General features: G+C 34.3%; 1 protein-coding gene across 1 annotated transcript in view; it reads right to left on the bottom strand.

The window, feature by feature from the left end:
• THSD7A (thrombospondin type 1 domain containing 7A) overlaps positions 1–20,097 on the bottom strand; it is a 352,776-nt gene that overhangs the window by 76,940 nt on the left and 255,739 nt on the right. The window contains exons 7-9 of the mRNA XM_019726870.3: positions 18,771–18,965; positions 8,328–8,562; positions 3,931–4,046 (exon numbers count right to left, since the gene is read on the bottom strand). Coding sequence (XP_019582429.3) covers positions 3,931–4,046; positions 8,328–8,562; positions 18,771–18,965 — 546 coding nt within the window. The remainder of the gene's footprint in view (positions 1–3,930; positions 4,047–8,327; positions 8,563–18,770; positions 18,966–20,097) is intronic.

Here is a 20,097-nt window from a genome sequence, read left to right as displayed (position 1 = left end):
CTCCCTCTACTTTCAAAAATCTCCCCTGAAGCTCCTGTTATCAACTTTACTATCAGTTATCCACCCTGTAGCAGCCATCTACCAACACTAATTAATGACTTTAGAATGTCCCTCACTGTAATCCTTTCTTTTCCTACCCCTGTTACCACTTTGGTGGCTTTGGTATCCACGTGGTTATTATATCCAAGGCACTGGACTCCATGTTATTGCACTTCCTCATCTCCAATGACATTTTCCTGCACCTCACATCAATTACTAGCTCTTCTGTTTATCTTGTGATGTTATTATCATCAGTCATCTTTAAACATCTTACTTTCTGATCATTCCTCTAACCTTTAAGTTCATCTACTTTAGTTTTCATCTTACTAAAATTCTCCAAACTCATTTAAAACTGTCAATTAAATTTCCCTATCACTTTTTAGTATCTATTATTCCCTTCATGACCTCATCTCCATCCTAACATAATTTAGATTTCATACTCCATCATTATTACAAGTACTCATTTGAAAACACCCTTGACTCCCTGGTTCCTCCCCCGTTCTGTACTTTCCTAGAAAAGTCCCAACCTCAACCAAAACCAATTATTTTCCTATACTTTTCCTGCACTCAGGCAGTTGAACATGGCTGGAGAAACACTGGCAACTGTGTTGAGCAATCCCTTTATAAAGACATGACTAAATGCGCTCTCCGTGCTGCCTAGAAACTCTATTACACATTACTAGCTTGCCCACCTTTGCACTCTCCAAAATGATGTTGCATCTTCTTCTCTTTCCTTAACATCCCTGAACCTTTTACTTGATCCTTCATACTCACTGAGAAATTAGAATAATCATTAAATGCCTTACCTATCTTGTTCCACCAGAATGGGCATTGGTTTCTTTGTTTACTGATCTGTCGTTTATATATAAAATTGTGCCAGGAGCATTATAGTTACTTGAAAAAGTATTGTAGAATGAAAAAAGCTAATGATTGCTTCAAATGGTTTCTACTTTTTCCTTGAACAACACATCTTACTTGTGGTCATCTAAGACTTTTACTGATGCCTTTGATTCTCACTTGGGATTCTCTTGTGTTCACTCTTTCAAAAAGATCTCTTCTACCATCTTTTCAACAAGATTTTCCTCAATATTTGCTCCCACAATGGTTTTCCCTTCCCTTTCCTAGATCTCATTTTGTTTTACTACTAAATCTTATTACTGAATTCACATTATCTGATTTATGGAGAAGAGTTCTATATTTTAAATGAGAATCAAAGCTTCCTTGGGGGCGGCTGGATAGCTCAGTTGGTTAGAGCACGAGCTCTGAACAACAGGGTTGCTGGCTCGATTCCCACATGGGACAGTGAGCTGTGCCCTCCAGAACTAGATTGAAGACAACAGAGCTGCTGCTGAGCTTCCAGAGGGGCGGCCGGATGGCTCAGTTGGTTAGAGCGTGAGCTCTCAAAAAGGCTGCCGGTTCAATTCCTGCATAGGATGGTGGGCTGCACCCCCTGCAACTAAAGATTGAAAACGGCGACTGGACCTGGAGCTGAGCTGCACCTTTCAAAACTAGACTGAAGAACAATGACTTGGCGCTGATGGGCCCTGGAGAAACTCACTGTTCCCCAATATTCCCCAATTAAAAAAAAAAAAAAAAAAGCCTTCCGTGAAGTCAAGGACTGTGTCAACTCCACAGAGCCATCAATGTGTTAGTTATATAAAGGAATCAATCAATAAAAAAAATTCAGTAAGTATTTATGCATATGTTACAGATGAGTATTAATTAACACATACAAAGCATTCACAATCTATTTGTTCCCTCTTGTATCTGCTAAATTTTTTAAGTGCCTTATGTAAGTTATCACAGTTGTCACATAAATTTTTAAAAATTTCATAATTGGTCAAACAGAAGAGTAAATTACTTTCTTAGTACTATAAAAATCATCAGCAGAGAGCAATGAAAAATCATATTATTAGATTTTCAATTTTTTTTAAAGAGTAAGTTACATTTATTGTTTTCTTTCCTTTCCTCATATAATCCATACTAAGATCACAAATACATTTTAAAGACTTAACGAAAAAAAAATTCATAGGCTACTAAGCTGGTTCCTAATTCCTGGATACATTCCAATATCCAAATTATTTTCAAGTGAAGGTCTAAAGAAATGAGAAAATTTTACCTGATTCCACGTTTTTATGGGTGACTATCCAAGAATCAATTTAATGGAATCTTTTTTTCTCTTTCCTTCCTTCCTTCCTTCCTTCCTTCCTTCCTTCCTTCCTTCCTTCCTTCCTTCCTTCCTTCCTTCTTTTCCTTCCTTATTTATCTCTCTCTCTCTCTCTCTCTCTCTCTCTCTCTCTCTCTTTCGTTTTAAATTTTATTTCCTTGAAATACTTTTGACCAAATCAACTTTTATTTTAAAATACTTTATGCAATATAAGGAAATAACCAATATATTAAAAGGCAAAGTTTTTTCCCCATTTTCAAAAGCTTCACTTAATAATGTTAAATTTGTTGGACTGTTATCATACAGTTATAAATGTAACTGCATATGCTTTGGAACTATTAGTAAATGGCTTTATCTCATACTAACACAAACATCAAGTATAAAAATATCAAGAATAAAATTTCCAAGCATATGAAGTCCATGTAATAAATAACCTTTTCATTGTAGTGATGAATAACCAACATTTACCACAGAAATATTAACCTATTAGAAAGTACAATTCTATTGCTGATTATGACCAAAGCAAAGGACATCATGTTTAGCTTTTAAGAAAATAAAGGGATAAGAAAAATAAAATTCAGAAAAAAATGTCAGAAATGATATCTCTTTTTTAGTAAGATTAATGCCATTAACATTTTTTTAAAAGTTAATGCAAACTCCTTTTGACCCAAAAGCTTGTTAGATGTCTTAAAAGACTTTTAAAATCAAAATTTTCTATTCTTGCTTACCTTGTGGTTTAATTTTATTTGATACTACAATGGTACTTAAACTAAAAAAAGGATGAAAAGGGAACTCATTTCTCAACTATATAAAATTACAATCACATTGTAAAAAAATCCATTATTAAATTTATAATCTCATATATCTTAAGGATTTAAATAATTTCTGGCAACTTGAAATAGTTGTTAAAATTGAAGTTGATTCTTAATTGAATCTCTAATTAAAGTCAAGAAGCATAAATAAAAAACATACAAGGAATTTAAGAAAAACTATCTGTATTTGTTGGGAGAGTAAAATAAAAAATAGGAGACAGTGACATTTGTGACATGAAGAGAAAATTTACTCAGTTATTGCATAAATCACTTGGAAGTTGTTGATACCTTTCTCAGTAGCCATGACAAACGACCTGATCCTTGAGGGTAAGGAATTATGAAAGTATTTGCTATGATATTAAAGAGTCTATGTCTGTGAGTAATAAAAGGAACACAAAACCAAAATGAGAACAAATCCTCATCTTGTAAATGCCCCATGGCAAGTTAAGAGTTGGCAGAGGTAGAATTTGACCATTTTTCTCTTTCTTTTATTCCTATCCTGGGTCACATAATTGAATCTGTAGTGAATCTGCTCCCATGGCTATTTCTTGCTATCAAGTAGGTTGGAAGCCATGAGTACTAATAAGATCACTTTACACTCTTTCTGAAATATATAAGGTCACTGTACATTCTTTTATAATTAATGTTAAAGGAAGCATTAATAACGTCTAGAAGCCTTTCACTTTGTTCTATTATCATAAAGTTTTAAGTCAGTTTTGGCATAAAACTCATTTGTTTGGTCCTCTAAAGCTGTATTATTTTTCAGAAGGAAACCAAAATTTTATGGCATGTATGCCAACCCACGGTTACACAGCCCCATGTAGGAATCACAAATACTGTTCAGTCAGAATTTGGGGGGTCCCAGAGAGTGGTTTTCTAAGTGAGGAGCCTTCAGAACACTTCAGGTCGTACCTTCTTTACATGAGGAAGGGCATGATGTCCAGTCACTATATGGGGTCACGATACAGTCCTTCCTACAAGGAAGCAGACAGGGCCTCACTGTTTCAGGCCGAAGACTTTCAGGACACCTAGAAAAAGCAAAGGGAAGTTACTAGGCCTCTCTAGTCATCCAGAAAACCAAGTAATTTAATACTTTTAGGATTTTCGTTGTTAAAATTGCTAAATAGTCACCAGTCTGTATTATTTCACTTCCAAGACCCTGGCTTTTGACAAGAAATATACAACTAAATTAATTCTTCCAAACTGGACCTCAGTAAAACTTCTCAAAGCAGGATGTATAATTTTAATAAAAGTAATTATGCTGTCTAGAACAAAATGCAATAATTATACCTTATCCCCTTATAATAATCTCTTCCTTAATAAATTTGTATTTTCTAACACGTTTTCAAGAAATTTGTGGAAATTCAAATTAACAATTTAAGGACTCAATTCTACATCTTTGTGTAACTAAGTAAGCTTATTGCTGATTATAAATTTTCAGATTATTCTGAACTTGATTTTTACAAAATATGTGCAGCACAAAATAAATTTATAATGGAATATATTCCATACACAGTACATGCTTAAACAAGAGTTGTATTTACAGCTACATATTTCATTATAATAAATAAAATAATAAAAATGTAGAGGTCATTATGATACGCAGTTTTTGTTTTATTCCAGGTTTCATTTAATGTCTCTATTTTCCATCTGCCATTATGTTCCTAGTTTCAAATTATGGAATTTTAAATATTTTTAAATGTTATAATATTTTTTGGAACAAAAAGTGAATATAAACAAAAACAAAGATAGTCAATTGTAACTTAAAGAAAATAAAACACTGTGTTCTTGACATAAACTATGGTAAAATTAAATTATTATTTTTACAATATAGCAACATATATTATTTATTAGGAACACAAGAGAAAAATAATGACAAAACACTGAAACGTCTTACATTATATAAGATTTTCACTTCCTAAAAGATAATTTTAGGGAGCTGATGGGTAAATTTTAAATAGATTGTCTTGTTTATTGTGTACTTATTATATGGTTTTTAAATTTCCCAGTTCTTCTCTACATCTTCACAATCTGATTATACTATTGCTAGTGGTCAAATGTTGGACATGAGCATGAAGACTGGAAGATGTACATTAGGACAACAAAATATAATAATTCATGTAACTAAAAGTAACTTAATGTTCTGATTCCTAGAAAATATTATTTTGAGGTCATATAAATTTCCAAGAGGTTAAAAGGCAGTGAAGAAACAAACCAAACAACAAATAAATCTGTTAAAGGAATAACTTGACAAATTAGTGAAATATGGGATTTAAAAATACTCCCCATGAGAGAAGCCAAATTTTTTGTAGGTCAAGATAAATTGTGGTTTAACAAGTAAGTTAATCAGGTTTTCAGAATTGAACTATGAGTGAAATAAAACATCATTAATCTCTTTCCTATAATTTCTTTACAGAAGCTTGCTGATGCTTCATTTTTGATATGTCTTGTATTTTCATCATTTATTTATGTGTTCTATCTCATCCATAAATACTATGTTCTATTCAATTACAGATGCATGCTTTCCTCTCTCACTCTATACAAATGTCATTCAGAAGTGGATTTAAAAGACATATTGGATTTAACATTTCAAAAAGAAATAATCTCCATGTTGCAAATAAGCTTGTATTTTCTTAATTGCTATGACTACTCAAAGTCATGAATGACAATTAAATATAGATGTGAATCACAGAAGTTAAAGTATTGTTACAAATGAGATTATAAATCACTGGAATTATCATTTAACCTTCACTTTTAACCAGGAAACATTATATGGTAAAACCTCACATAAAATCTTGCTAATTCTTTTGGAACTATGGAGCTATTAATAATTATTATTGGAAGCATGCCTTTTCAATGAGGCAATTTTATAACTTTAACCATGGGAGAGCATTACTCAATTGTAAGCTTTTCAAAGTTTAAGCCTGAATAAATGAGAGGAATTCACAATGCTATAATTGACAACCTCCAAAATTTTGTTTTAGTTTAGAAATATCCACAGCAAGATACTTGGCTAACTGTGGAGAACAAAATTACTAACAACAAAGCCATTAAATGAACACACAAAGATAAATTATACAGCCTCGATTACATCCAATAAAATAAATTCAGACTTCCTTCAGCGAGGCAATTGGTTCAGTCAACATGCTTCTTTTCTCTTTTGTACTGTTTATATTTAGTGATTGTGGTTTACATCCAGGAATTGATTTACCCCCAAATCTTATTCAAGGTCAAATTAAACAGATATGGTAGGAGTTGAAGTTTGTTACTCAAAGGATAGCTGAGATCAATAACATTGATTTTACCATTGCACAGTAATCTGTTTTATTAAGAGGAGTTTAAAACAAGTTTTCTATTTGCATTTCTGTTTCAAATGCTTGTACTGAAAAGCATTCATTGAATTTAACCTAGCATTTATACATAAGAGCAGTAACATTTTCTTTTGAATTCACACTATTTGCTTACTTTTTCAGAATTTTAAGGGCAAAGTAAATCCATTTCATTTAACCAATTTACCCTATCCATGTGTCCAGGTCATTGAATAAAGGCTGCAAGGGCAAAGCACATTTTTAATGGATTATTGTGGTGGTCCAACATGGGGCTTTATGACACCATCCCTATTGAATGATTTAATGACATTAATCCAGCAGGCTTTTTCACACATAGGCTTCTACACATGTACATCCACTGCTCAGCACAATATTGTAGTTTGCATAATGGAGGAAAACATCAACATCAACATTTGAAAGGTGATTAATTGTAAGACAGGAACAGAGTGAGCTTACTTGCAGAAACTCAGCATTGTAACCCTCTGTCTTGGACTATGCCAGGTCGGTAAGGTTATTAACACTTTGCAGTGACTATTCCTACCTCTGTGCTTATCCCAGAAAGACCCAGAATATTCCAGGACTGGGGACATCTTTCTCCTGCTGTTACTGCTATTGAATTTTAATATACTGCCCATTAATTTCTTTTGTTAGAGTCATCACAACTTTAGCATTGCTTTCTATCAAAATACTGGTCTGGGGCTATCTATTACGCATGTGGAATAGTTTCTCAATTTACTCAAGTCTTTTTGCCATATGTTTTCTAATATGTTTCCTAATTTCAAACCATATAAACAAAGTGTGGGGCAAAATTTCCCTAATGTCTGGAACCCTGCCCAGGTAAAAGCAACTCATAATGGGATTCTTATTTATTCTCTGGGGTTTTCCATACAGCAGGTACATTATTATCATTTCCCTGAAACACTAAGAAGTATCTCAAATTTCTAAGAGAAAATAACAATTTCTAAGATTTACTGAGTAATTACATTATTTTTTCTCCATTAAGTCCTTTCAATAAACTGAAAACTGAGGCCAGAATCAGTTAAATAACATGCTTATGATCACATGTAGTATTTAAGCAGTTGGCCAAGTAATTGGAAATTATGAGGCCATTTTCATATTAATGCAAACTTGACTGGTTTTACTTCTAATGTTTCACATGGCTGAAATGACTTGAATTTTAAAATATATGCAGTCTAAATCTCAAAAGATAAAGAAGTTTTTTTCCTCCATAAAGGATTACATTTTTATAGTTAATTTATTGATTTTTTTCGAAGAATGATTAGCCTAGTTATGTCATGACTTGTTTTTGTTTTTGTTTCTCACAATGCATATATACTACGCTAACTCTCTAGTTCTTTGTCCTCCCCTCTGGCAAACTGTTTGCGGCGTTATCACACTATTCGTAACCACAATAAGAAACTGATGGTGTTTTCTACTTGTAACACTCATTCTATCCCAAGGCTCTCTCTTGGAAGTAAATAGCTTATTCGTTTAACAATTAAAAGATGTAATAAGTTCAGCCTCAGTATTTTTGACATAATATTTGCTAGGGGATATGAAAGGCAGATCATAGAAGGCCCAATTAAACTAGGCTGGCAGCCTCCATAGCCTACGGGGAGATAGGCGGCCATGAATGACCTAGACCGCCAGGACTTTGTACACCATCATTATTGATCCGCCAGGCTGAGAGCAAGCACTTCTTTCATTGCCTCACTAGCTTAATAAAAGCAGAAAGTGCTACTATAAAACTGAAAGTAGGTATCACATAGAAAAGTTTCCACAGAATTTATGGATCCCAGGCCCAAGACCCTGAAGCTGTTGTAACTTTATCCACGGTTGACATTCAAAACAAATAAATCTTACTCGAGGACAGGTGTGACAAGCATCAGAATGTTCCATTTCAGGAAGCAAGTGAAGCCTGAGCCAACCCCCTGCATGGCTGGCCCACAGGATTGACTGCTGACGTTCGTTAGCCCTTACTTTTTGGGTCCTACTTGGCCCACATTGACCCGCACACAGATGACTTTTCTTGTCTGCATGCCGACAGAGCAAGAGGCCTCCCCGTTCCACGTTGTAGTGGTGTTGAAGGATGATACTGAGGTGTCCTCAATGCACTGGCCCCAGGGACCGGTTTGCCAGTGGTACACAGTACAGGCATGCTCGTTACAGCTGCGCACCTCTTGCAAAGCACTGGTATTTGGACAGTGAGCTCCACCTGTAACAACGGACAACGTTAGCAGATGAGATACGGTGCCAAGAGAAACCTTATCATTCTGTTTCTTGAAATTAACAATGGTAGCTGCCATTTATCAGCACATAGCATGTGACCAGCACATTGCTAGGAAGGCAGGCAAATTACATATTAATCTTACATCACTTGGTGTGGTCTGGCTTTAAACTTAAACTATGTGGGGCACATGAAATGTGTTTTGGGAGCTATGGAGCACCTCAAAGAGAGAGGCCATTGTTCTCCAGAGATGCTGAAAATGAGGGACAAATGAAGTCTATGTGATTGCTAACCAGGAAAAACATGGGCATTAAGACTCTGTGAATGGAGAAACCCACTGTGTTTTCAAATGTTATCCCCCAAATTGGAAGTCTTAATTACAGGTTTTAAATTGCTACTTATTTTAATGTATCAGGCTTTAGGGTGATTAGAAATAGGGTTTTAAAGTCTATTGATACTGTTTGATCTTCCATAGCACTCCTGGAAAAGTCATGTAGCAATATTGTATTTCTTCAAATCTAAAATGTCATTTGCTGTGAGATATACCATCACTATATGTATCCCAAAGAAAGGTAAATGGCTGTAAATTAAACTACAATGCAGTGTTTTCTTATCAACTCTATTTTGTATTGTATGCTTATTAAAATAGCTTTGTGTGACTTACTTACATAGTTGTTTTAAATACATATGTCACTCTTTTGCACACATTAAAAAGGAAGATATTCCTAAAAGTTCTTTACATTCAGAGTTTAAATCTTTCGAATCACTTTTAACTCAGACTCATCAAAGTTTGTGTTCTCTTACACAGGATCATCTCTGTGTCATCAAAAATGTTGATGATGCAGGATTAAAAAAAGAGTGCTCACCTGTTGTCTCCAGGGTTTCCTTTCAGGATACTGGTACCTATATCTAAGTTTTGATGTTATTGCTTTCTTAATTGCACCAGATGACTTCAGCGAAGTTTCACCAGGTAATCGAGGAAGAGTTTATTTTCCTTTCTCAAATGGTCCTTACTTGTTTTTGTTTGTTTGTTTTGGGCAGAACTATCACAGGTTGCTATTGCCACCAGGAATAACAACAAAATTCATGTGTACTATCAGTGACAACTATGTTATAACTGTTGCTTGGCTAGCAGTTACAGTGATTTTAAAATGCATCCACTGTAAGAGGCAGTAATTATAGAGATGGTAAAGGATAAAACAGATGTGTCTTCTAGTCAATAAAATATGCTGTGGAGTTTTCATTATGGAACACTTTTTATGTGCTAGCACCATTATAGGTACTTTGTAGGTGGGATCTCATTTTATACGCACAACTACCTTACAAGTTAAAAATGATAAAATAGATGAGTCCATATAGCTTAAATGAGGTCACAGGAAGAGCTAGGAGTTTACAGAGTCCAGTTTTTTAACACTGTTCTATTTATAATGCCAATTATGAAAGCAAAAAGCTTTATATTGTTAAAAGCAGAGTGTTGGAGGATGTTATTGCTTGCTTTATTGACAATTTGATCTATTCAAACTTATGTAGACTCTGGATTTCATCTTAGGAACAGAAAATAATTGGTTGTTAATGTGGAATGGTGGGAACCTTGGGTGTTATCATCACAAATATTTGTGATAGTAAATGCAGGAAATATTGAATATAATAAGAGGTGGGTTTTAGATATCAGGAAATCAAGTTTTAAAAGGTTAAAAATAAATAACAAAAGGTGACCCAATACCTAGTGACTCTAAAATGGAAGATGACCCCAAAAGTTTGAGATTTAGGTAAAAGTTATAAACAAAACCACAAATCTACACCCTGAGCTGATCTCTAGGTGTCACTTCACTTATGATTAGGGACATCCCTTTATTCAGCAAATAAATTAGTAAGAATTTAACTGCAATTTAGAATCATTTATGCAGTGCCCAACATGGGATCAACATTAGAATAACTTGCATTAAACAGTATTTCATTAATGCCCCCTTATTCATGAAGGTGAAAACATCTGTCACCGTTTATATCCTCTCCTCCATCACACAGCTCAGTGACTCTGGCAGCTTCTGAAAAGAAGTTTAGGATTTGAATAGGAACAAATCCTAAAACATACTAATTGGATTGGGGAGAAGTAAATGAGTGCTCTTATAGTCCATTCCCCGAGGCTCTAGATTTATTCAGTCTTATCTCTCAGACAAATACATGTTAATTACACACACACACACACACACACACACACACACACACACACACACACACAGGGTGCCAAAAAGAGTATTCATATTTTAAGAAAGGAAAAAATGGTATTAAAATTACGCTAATGGTAACCATTTTGAGCACTTCTTGTAATTGCAGAAATAATACTAAGTGACTTGTATTCATCTTTTGTTGTTGGTATATATTGAGTATTACAATTTTAAAACATTTTTTTCCTTTCTTAAAACGTGTATTTTTTTTTTGGTCTCTGTCTCTGTGTGTCTCTGTCTGTCTCTCTGTCTTTTTCTCTCTGTGTCTCTCTCTGTCTCTGTCTCTCTCTCTGTCTCTGTATCTCTCTGTCTCTGTCTCTGTCTGTCTGTCTCTCTCTCCCTCTCTCTCTCTCTATATATCTATATATCTATATCTCTCTATATATAACCATTTAAATCATATTGTTATATTTAATAGGAAAATTACTGATCTACAAAATAATGTGTGTCTTTACATACCTCAATATATGTATGCTATTTAAACTGTGATTTTAAAACTGAATTGTTTTTCATGTTGGAATTAACTGGTTGGCTCTGGAAAAAAATGGTAAGAAAAAAAGTTCTACAACATCAGCATAACGTGTCGAGGAACTGCAAAATAGCTGTTAAGTTTACAGGTATAAAGGCTATTTATTTTCTTGGCCCAATCCACATTAAAGCTACATCAGCAGTTTGGGGCTGATGTAAGGATACTTGTACAGATAAGCCCCAATGTGGTCTTAATTATAACAATGATGCGGCAATTTCGAAAGTACGGCTTGGAAGAATCAGTCATTGTAGCATTGTCATGTTGCTTTGGGAATGATTTTATGGTAGAAAAATTGATAGATATAATATGGAATTTATTTATTATTTATGAGCAGATCTAATTCCAGACATCTGTGAATATTTCCATAATACTGGTAAAATTATAAAATGTTATCCATGACAAAATTAGTGATAAGTATATTTTTTTAAAATCTTCATACATAAAAATATATACTTCATATTAATGTGACTAGGCTTTCTATCATTCCATCAAAAGGAAATATTTTATAATACTTTGATGAAATTCTGCCAAATAAACTTCCATGCTTATATAAAAATATCAAATGTTATATGAAACCTGTCTCTTAGAAATTAAAAAATGACTTTTTCTTCCCTCATCAAGTTCATAAAAACTTTGTGAGGATACATTTGAACAGACCTATGGTGTTTCTGGTTCTGGCACTAAAATTCTTACAATTTAGATGGCAGATTGGAAAAACAACAACAAAAAAACTGTTCAAAACATTAATTGGATATGTGTGTATGCAATGTTTCTGTCCGAAGTGTCAAGGGATTAAAAATAATTCCTGCTACTCTCAAGGATCTTATAATGTAGTGGAGAAAAGTGGTAGGGGGGATAAGATAAACATACAAATGAGTATAATTCTAGGTAGAACATAAGAATTATGTTAAAAGAGTTTTTAGTGTAATTGAGATTCAAAATTGTCAGATGCCATTAATTTCGGGGTCCTGAAAAATATGTTCTGGTAGGAGGCATTGAGATGAGTTTTGAAGTAGGATTTTGACAAGCAGAATTCTTGAAGGGCAAGAAGGAAGGGAGAGTTTTATTTAAACTGCAGAAAAAATAAATAAAAGCAAAGGCTTGTAGGGAAGTATGACCTTGGGAATTAGCGATATTGATGCAGTCAATTGGAGTGCAGAGTTCACACAGGGACGTAACTGGCAAGGAGGAAAAGAAAGGGGACTGGGCTCATATTAAGAGACTGTTAGTGTACAATGAATTACAGTTTTAAGATGCTTGTAATGGCCTGCTGTTGCGGCCCGAATCCTCTTGATAGCAGACCACTGCTGGGTGAAAAACACTTTGGCAATGCCAAGGTTTCAGGAATTGAATTGGAAGAGCATGAGCCACACAGGGAACCTTAGGAGATTCTGCTGAAGGCCTCTTCCTCTTCTCTCTCTTCCGTTCCTTGCTGAAAGAAGTAGAAACCTTCCTACTATGGAATCTGCATAAATCCTGCCTAGTGGTGAGGTAGGGACAGACTGAAGCAGAACTTCTTTTTCAAAGTGGGAAGATGAGGAAGTGATAGTATTCACTTAGAAGTCAGAGTTATGTGTGCATATACACATACAATGCTTCCAGGGTTCTTCAATTTCCTCTACGAAACGGAAGTGCTCCCTGGCTCTTAGGATGAAACTCATTTAGCTGCAAAAACTGGACAAATTTAATATAGAAACATTCCTCTCCTCAATGATTTATACTACAAAATTTTTGAAGATGCCTAATTATTTGAGTCAAAATTGGCATAATTCGATTTCAATTTGCATCTATGCTCTTCATGTATAAAGCAGGTGTAAAGGCACACTAAAATTTGGCTGACAAAATTATACCATCAGGTTATTCTGAACTTTGCAAAAATAAACACTCCCATTTCTTGCTCTGGGTGAATAATTAACTACGTAATGAGAATTAACAGAAGTTGTCATACTCAATGAAAAACAATTTGAAAATCATTTTTCCTTTGTAAATCAGCTTTGTTAAGGATCTGCAACACGGGTTCAAAAATTAGAGATGTTATAAATCTAACATAAATTTTTAATTCAAATTCAACCTATTACTATTCATATTAAATATACACAGGACTTAAGTGTTTAGAGATTGCTTCGTTTTAGGATTTCCAGCACAATTTAGAGTAGCTTTTGAGACCCATCCTACAGTTTATACAATACAAGGAAGATTTTTTTTTTTTACCTCAAGGTAACATACAATGTTAAAAAACAAGTTACCAATTTTATTTAACAAGAAGTCAAAATTTAGGAATATACACACACATACACATACACACACACTCAATTTTAGTTTTTAATTAAAAGAAGAAATTTTTTTACTTTCTCCAGTATATTAACTATCTCCAGTTGCTACTATTTGTGATTTGGTTTCCAAATGATAACAATTCAATAAGAAACATTTTATGACAACTTTTATGTATTGCTGATAATAGACTATATAATGTTATTCAAAACTGTATGAAAAGCATTTATATTCAAATCATATTTATTCTATTATTTTTTATGTTTTAATTTTGAACCAACCTCAAAATTACAGGAAAATTAAAAGTATATTATCACTAATTTTTTCCCTGAACCATTTGGAAGAAGTTGTTGCATGATGCCTCATTACTTAAGTACTTTAGTGTGTATTTCCTGTAATCAAGGCCATTTTCCGACACTTAAGCACATTCAAGATCAGAAAATCAGGAAATTGACATTGACACATTATCGTCTAATCCTCAAATCCATTCAAGTTTTCCAACTGTCCAAAAATGTCTTTTTTAAAGCAAAAGGATCTAGTTCAGAATCTAGTGTTGCATTTAGATGTGATGTGTTGTTAGTCTCCTTCAATCTGGAATAGATCTCAGTCTTCCCTTAATTTCCATTATTTAGACACTTTTGAAGAATAAAGGCTAGTTATTTTGTACAATGTCTTTCAATTAGGGTCTGTCAAATGTTTTCTTATGATTAGATTCTACAATATGCATCATTGACAGGGATATCACAGAAGTGATGTCATTTTCTCATTGCATCACATGGGGAACACGTGATTTCTATTTGCTCTGTTACCAATGATGTAACTTTTGATCACTGGATTCAGGTGGCATCTGTCATACTTTTCCATTAGGGAGATAGTTGAGACTGTAATTATAATTCTTTTTACCAGATATTCAATTAACACTTTCATTTATTTATTTATATCAAATATGGCTCCATGTTTCCTATTTTATCTAATTGGTTATAATCTCTATTACTATTATTTTGGCCTTCCAATTGATCCCATATGTGGCGGGTGGAAGACCCTTCAAGCTAGCTTCTGTGACCTTCTGACGTGCTCTCCTCTTCCTTTCTTTCTTTCTGGCACAAGACCTTCTAGGTACATCTTATACTTTTCCTATTCCAGCCCTGGAATCAGCCATGGTTCCAAGGAGCCCTGGTTCCTTTTTTCGGAAAATGGTACTAGAAACCAAGATCTGAGCACTGTATGCACTTATTGCTATTGAGATCTTGCTGCTCTCAGGTCCTTTCAAAGGACGTAGTTAATATATGTATATGTATTACACAGATAATACATATACTTACACGTATACTTACATTTGGGGATGCCAAAAAAATGTATACACATGACTTGTATCCATCTTTTGTTATCTGTATATATTAGGTACAATTTTAATACAGTTTTTTCCTTTCTTAAAGTGTATATACTTATTTTGGCACCCTCTGTATTTAATTCTATATCCATCTTTATGAATTGAACACAGTGAATTCCCATTGCTAACTTTCAATTCCAATATAATATAACAGGGTGTATTCTAGTTTTCTTTCTTAACACAATAGTAACTCCCTTCCCAGCAATAGAAACTCGACTCCTATTATTTTTAATACATGTGCTTATTTGGTCACCCCCCCACCCCCACCAGCACTACCAGTCTCTCACTGCCATCTCCACTGCTGTACCCACAAGATATCTTCATCACTCTGCCCATGTTCTGACACCCTGCATGAGGCTACGCCACATTACAGAAACCGTTCTCAACCCCTGCCTGGCTCCAACGCTGCACACTGGCTGGCTGCCACAATGATGGGATTGTCTCTTCACCCTGCCTGTGCTATGACATCCTGCTGCTACCCTCGTGTACAATCCTTGTGCCTCTTGTTGCTTAGCCTATTCAGTGTCTCTGACTTTCATGCCAGGCCACCCTCTTTCCACTGGGAATGCCCTTCTCACCCAGCCTGGGATCTGACAACCCACTCTGAACTATTGCCAACCCCTCACCTGCTGGCACAGATACTCAACAGCTTGGCTCCGACTAATGGCTTTTTAGATAAATTTGTTCAGGAAGGGAGAGAAAAAGCCTACAAAGGAAAGGGAGGGAAGAAAAGGTAAAGGAAAGGGGAAAGAAAGAAGCATAGTGTGAGGAAGAGCAAGTGCTATTCTATTATTCTATCATTTATTTAACAGGAACAAAGAAATGATCAATACAAGTCATAACATTTCAACAATGGAGAGAGGCCTAGTTCATTGATTAAATTAGGGCCATATGGAATAGTCCTTTATAATCTATCTATGGATATAGATAGATGATGAGATAGAGACAGAGACAGAGATAGAGATATGATAGAGATAGATATAGATATAGACAGAGACACACATATACATAAAAACACACAATAAGAAGACTGAGTAAACCAGGGGAAGGCTGGTAACCAGCACTCTTCTCTTTCTAGCTCACAATCGGGTTATATTACCCCTCACCCTGCACTCCGCTTGAAGTTAGACTCAACTTCAAGTCATGATTGTATGACTTTCTTTGACAATGGAATATCATTGGCAATGACATAAATCACTTCTGGATGGAGGAATTTAATGCTGATGCTTTTAAATCAGCAGACAGACTCTCCCATTATCATCTTCCACTAGGATGGGGATTATGAAGTAGGTCTTGGACATGGAGGTACAATGCCAAAATATTTGATGGCAGACAGACTGTCCTGGAGAGTTACCCAACATTAACAAAGTTCCCATAAGGAAGAAATAATTGTCCTTTTAAGTTGCTGGACTTCTGAGCTGTCTGTCACAAAACTTAAACTGTCCTTATTAATATAAGAGGGTATGTAATCTTTACTTAACGTTTAATGGTAAAATTCTGGCTGAGATAAACAAAAATATAGGGTACAGCATTTATTTTGTAAATCCGATAAATACTTTGCATATGAGTCTGAAAGTTATTTCACCATAAAATCATAGAATTGCACATCAAAAAAACTCGATATGTAATTTTTCCAGTGTAATCTTTTTCCATAAGGTTATCACAATAATTTTCTGATCCACAGAAAATTAAAAACATTTATGACACATACAAAATACTAATTCTTGGGGAATTACAGAAAAACCTACTTTTATATAGAATTATAGTTACCTAATTACAGGGAAACATATTTGAAACTTTGTGCAAATATAGTCCTAAACTATTTTTAAAATAGCTAAGAATTATGAGAGGTTTATTTTGAGGAACAGAAAATATGTGCAAGTGTTCAGCAAATAATAGGTATTAAATAAATATGAATTTTTGTAAGACAGATTCTTCATTAAATATCTCCTATAATTACACCAATTTTTGTAACTGTTATTACCAAAGACAAATAGAAGCAGATTTCCCATTGACAGTTTCCATTAAGGTTTCCAATTAAAATCATGTTTTGAATTCATGCCTTTATGATTTACTATATAAACATCTATAATTTTCCAGCATGGCTTTCTTATGGTCGCTACTAGACTTAATTAAAAATTATTGAAGTCTCACCTTGTCAAACTAAGTGGATGATACATATCAAAGAGCAATCATAAATTTCTGCCTTTAAAGCATTTCATGACCTTTCAGTGTGAAGCATCATGTCTGTAAAAATAATGATCTGGTGAGTTCTGCAAGCCTGGCAAAAATCTCTGCCATGTGACTTACAGGGTGAAAAGTCACTCATTACTAGTCACACAGAAAGTGTCTGCAGAGTATAATGGATTTATAGGAAGCAGGGTGACCACAGATGCAATTTTAATGAAGTTCAAGACATAATATGAGCTGATAGAGTTTGAAGTCTGAATATAATCTATACAAGGTTAGAGTTATTGTTTGACAGCACAAGGTATATAATTTTTTCTCTAAAAGCTTCTATATTTCGATTAGGCCCACAAATACACTGTTTATTTTTGTTTGTTTGTTTTTTGGTAGCAAATTGTTAAATTTATATTAAGGTGACAGAAAAAAAGTTTTGTATACTTTAAAGAAAATTCAAAGTTTTCCCATATGTCGACTATTTAAAACACGTTAAAATTTTCTCTGATGTCTTAAGGCAAAGGGAATTACATTTTTGCATAGATATTATATACACAGCAGGTTTGATCAAATAGGAATACTCTAAGGTTTCTAGCACTAAAATGTTTTATAAATAGAAAGATGAAACAGTCTACCTGAAAATTCCTCCAAAATTGATTACTTGGGAATATACACAGAGAAACACATGCTTATTACAAACATAAATTGTTATTTATCATGTGAATGAAGAGAAGTCTCATTCAGTTTGATAATATTTAAATAACATATGCCTATATATTCTTGAGACAGAACATGCTTTAACGTGACAGAATTTGATTGACTTCTGTTTTTCTTACTCCTGTGTTATTTTCCAGAATGACAAGATAAGTATGACATTGTATCACCTAGTCTCACAGAGGCCAAATTAGCATTTGGATATAAGCTTGAGAGATAATAACCAAGAGCCTTGTATTTCTCAACAATAAAGCTAGCACAAGTAAGGTATGAATATATGACAAAACATGTTTTATGCATCCAATAGGGTGAACTCATGGAAGAGCAACACATTTTAAAAATGAACACAATCTATGTATCAGAATTCTGGATCTCAGAGTTTATGGTCAGAAACCTGAATGGTAGGAAACCCATGTAATTTTTAGTCAAGCAATAGCCATGTTGTTGTTTATTTTTAAATAAACTTCATTATTGAACATATACACCTATTTATGAGAAGACAGAAAGTGATTTCAAGGAGAAAAACTGACTGCTAAAATAAAGAAAAAACAATGAAATATGACATCAAGAGTTTTGGGATTCATTTTCAGACCTTTTCAAAGGTTTAACGCTTTGAACTGGAAAGGATTTTAATTATTATGAGGGGAGAAAAGGCAAAGCGAGTTCACTTTTAAAAGTCTTACTCTTTTATTAAAGATTTGTTTTCAAGATTAATTTTGGGGAACAGAAGCAAGTTGCCCAATATGTCAACAGATTTTAAATCTCCTTGGATAGCTGGATTTCTGGAAGGTGATTTTTCTAGAATATCATCTTATCCAGACACGACAAAGTAAATGCAAACCAACTTCTGAAAGAAACACGTCTCTTCTAAAGCTCACGCCCTTACCTTCCTCACCGGCATAGGCCAGAATGGACCGCGATCGTATCTGTTTCCCTTCTGTGGTTTTCCCTGAGCAGGTGTGTGAGCAGGACGACCACGCAGACCACGCACTGAGCACACAGTCCCTTGGGCACGGGGCATAACAGGCCACGGGGATGGGGAAGATGGCATCTCTGCACAGCTGTCTGTCAACTTCTTCTCCTGGGAAAGACATCATCACCGACAATCTTATCATTTCTCAATAAATGTAAAATGAGCAATTGAAACCAGATGGGCAGCGAGATAAACTAGGTTATTTCCTTTTTGTTCTTAGTTAAAAATGAAGCCAAAAGTGTGACTGCCTACTACAACCAGATGTTAAAAGATCACACACACACACACACACACACACACACACACACACACACACACATATTAAATGCAGCATAATTTAGGGATGGATATCTCTATCTATCTATCTATCTATCTATCTATCTATCTATCTATCTATCTATATATGAAGTTTAGGAATGTAAGTTAAGCACATCGTTAAAAACATTTACCTGCCCAGTAATTTTCATACTTAAAATATTACACTTACAATAAGGAGCACCAATGAAATAAGGTCCCCTCTTTATGTCTCGTTATTGCAGATGAGCCATCATTTACAAATATCCATAGCCTGTGCCATATGTTTTCATGAATCAATTCATGGTTATCTCTATTTGTAAAAGTAAACTCTCTTGTGCCTCCCAGAAAATTTAATTTTGTGTAATTGGCAACCTTTCTTCTTTCATTAAAAAAAAAGTTCGTTAGAAATAACCAGAAAATGTAAACGATAGGATAACATTATTAAACCATTGTTTAAGGTGGTCCCATTGGGAGAGGAGAAAAATGACAAGGTAAGGAAATGGCAGAAGGAAGATGGTGTCACTTAAAACTCTTCAGTTGTTTCCTATTGCTGTTAAGATAGAGACCAGATTTCTTAAAAGTTTACAATACTGGCTCTTGTTTGCCTCTCTAGCTTCATCTCATTCCACTTCCTCTCTTGTCCTCGAAGCTCTAGAGATTTGCTTTCATTTAGTATTTGTTGAATGAACAAAATGAGATATACAAAAGGCTAATTAGAAAGAAAACATTGGTGCTGTTAAAACATGCCAAAGATAACCCAAAAAATTACAAATAAATGACCAAAATAGTGTATGAAAAAAGTCTGAACTCTGTGACTTAGCTGGTTAATGTAGGGTGCTAAGGAGGTCATTGGAACAAAGTGAATACACAAACAAGCAAAAATTAATCTGCTGTTTCGCCACAAAATACAACCATAATTCTGCATGAATGTATCAGAAATGTG

Source organism: Rhinolophus sinicus, chromosome 4, assembly GCF_057876585.1.
Source record: "Rhinolophus sinicus isolate RSI-liver-muscle chromosome 4, RSI-T2T, whole genome shotgun sequence".
In the NCBI taxonomy this organism is placed as follows: domain Eukaryota; kingdom Metazoa; phylum Chordata; class Mammalia; order Chiroptera; family Rhinolophidae; genus Rhinolophus; species Rhinolophus sinicus.
Note: the sequence above shows the minus strand (reverse complement) of the source record. Positions and strands in the feature narration are given on the sequence as shown.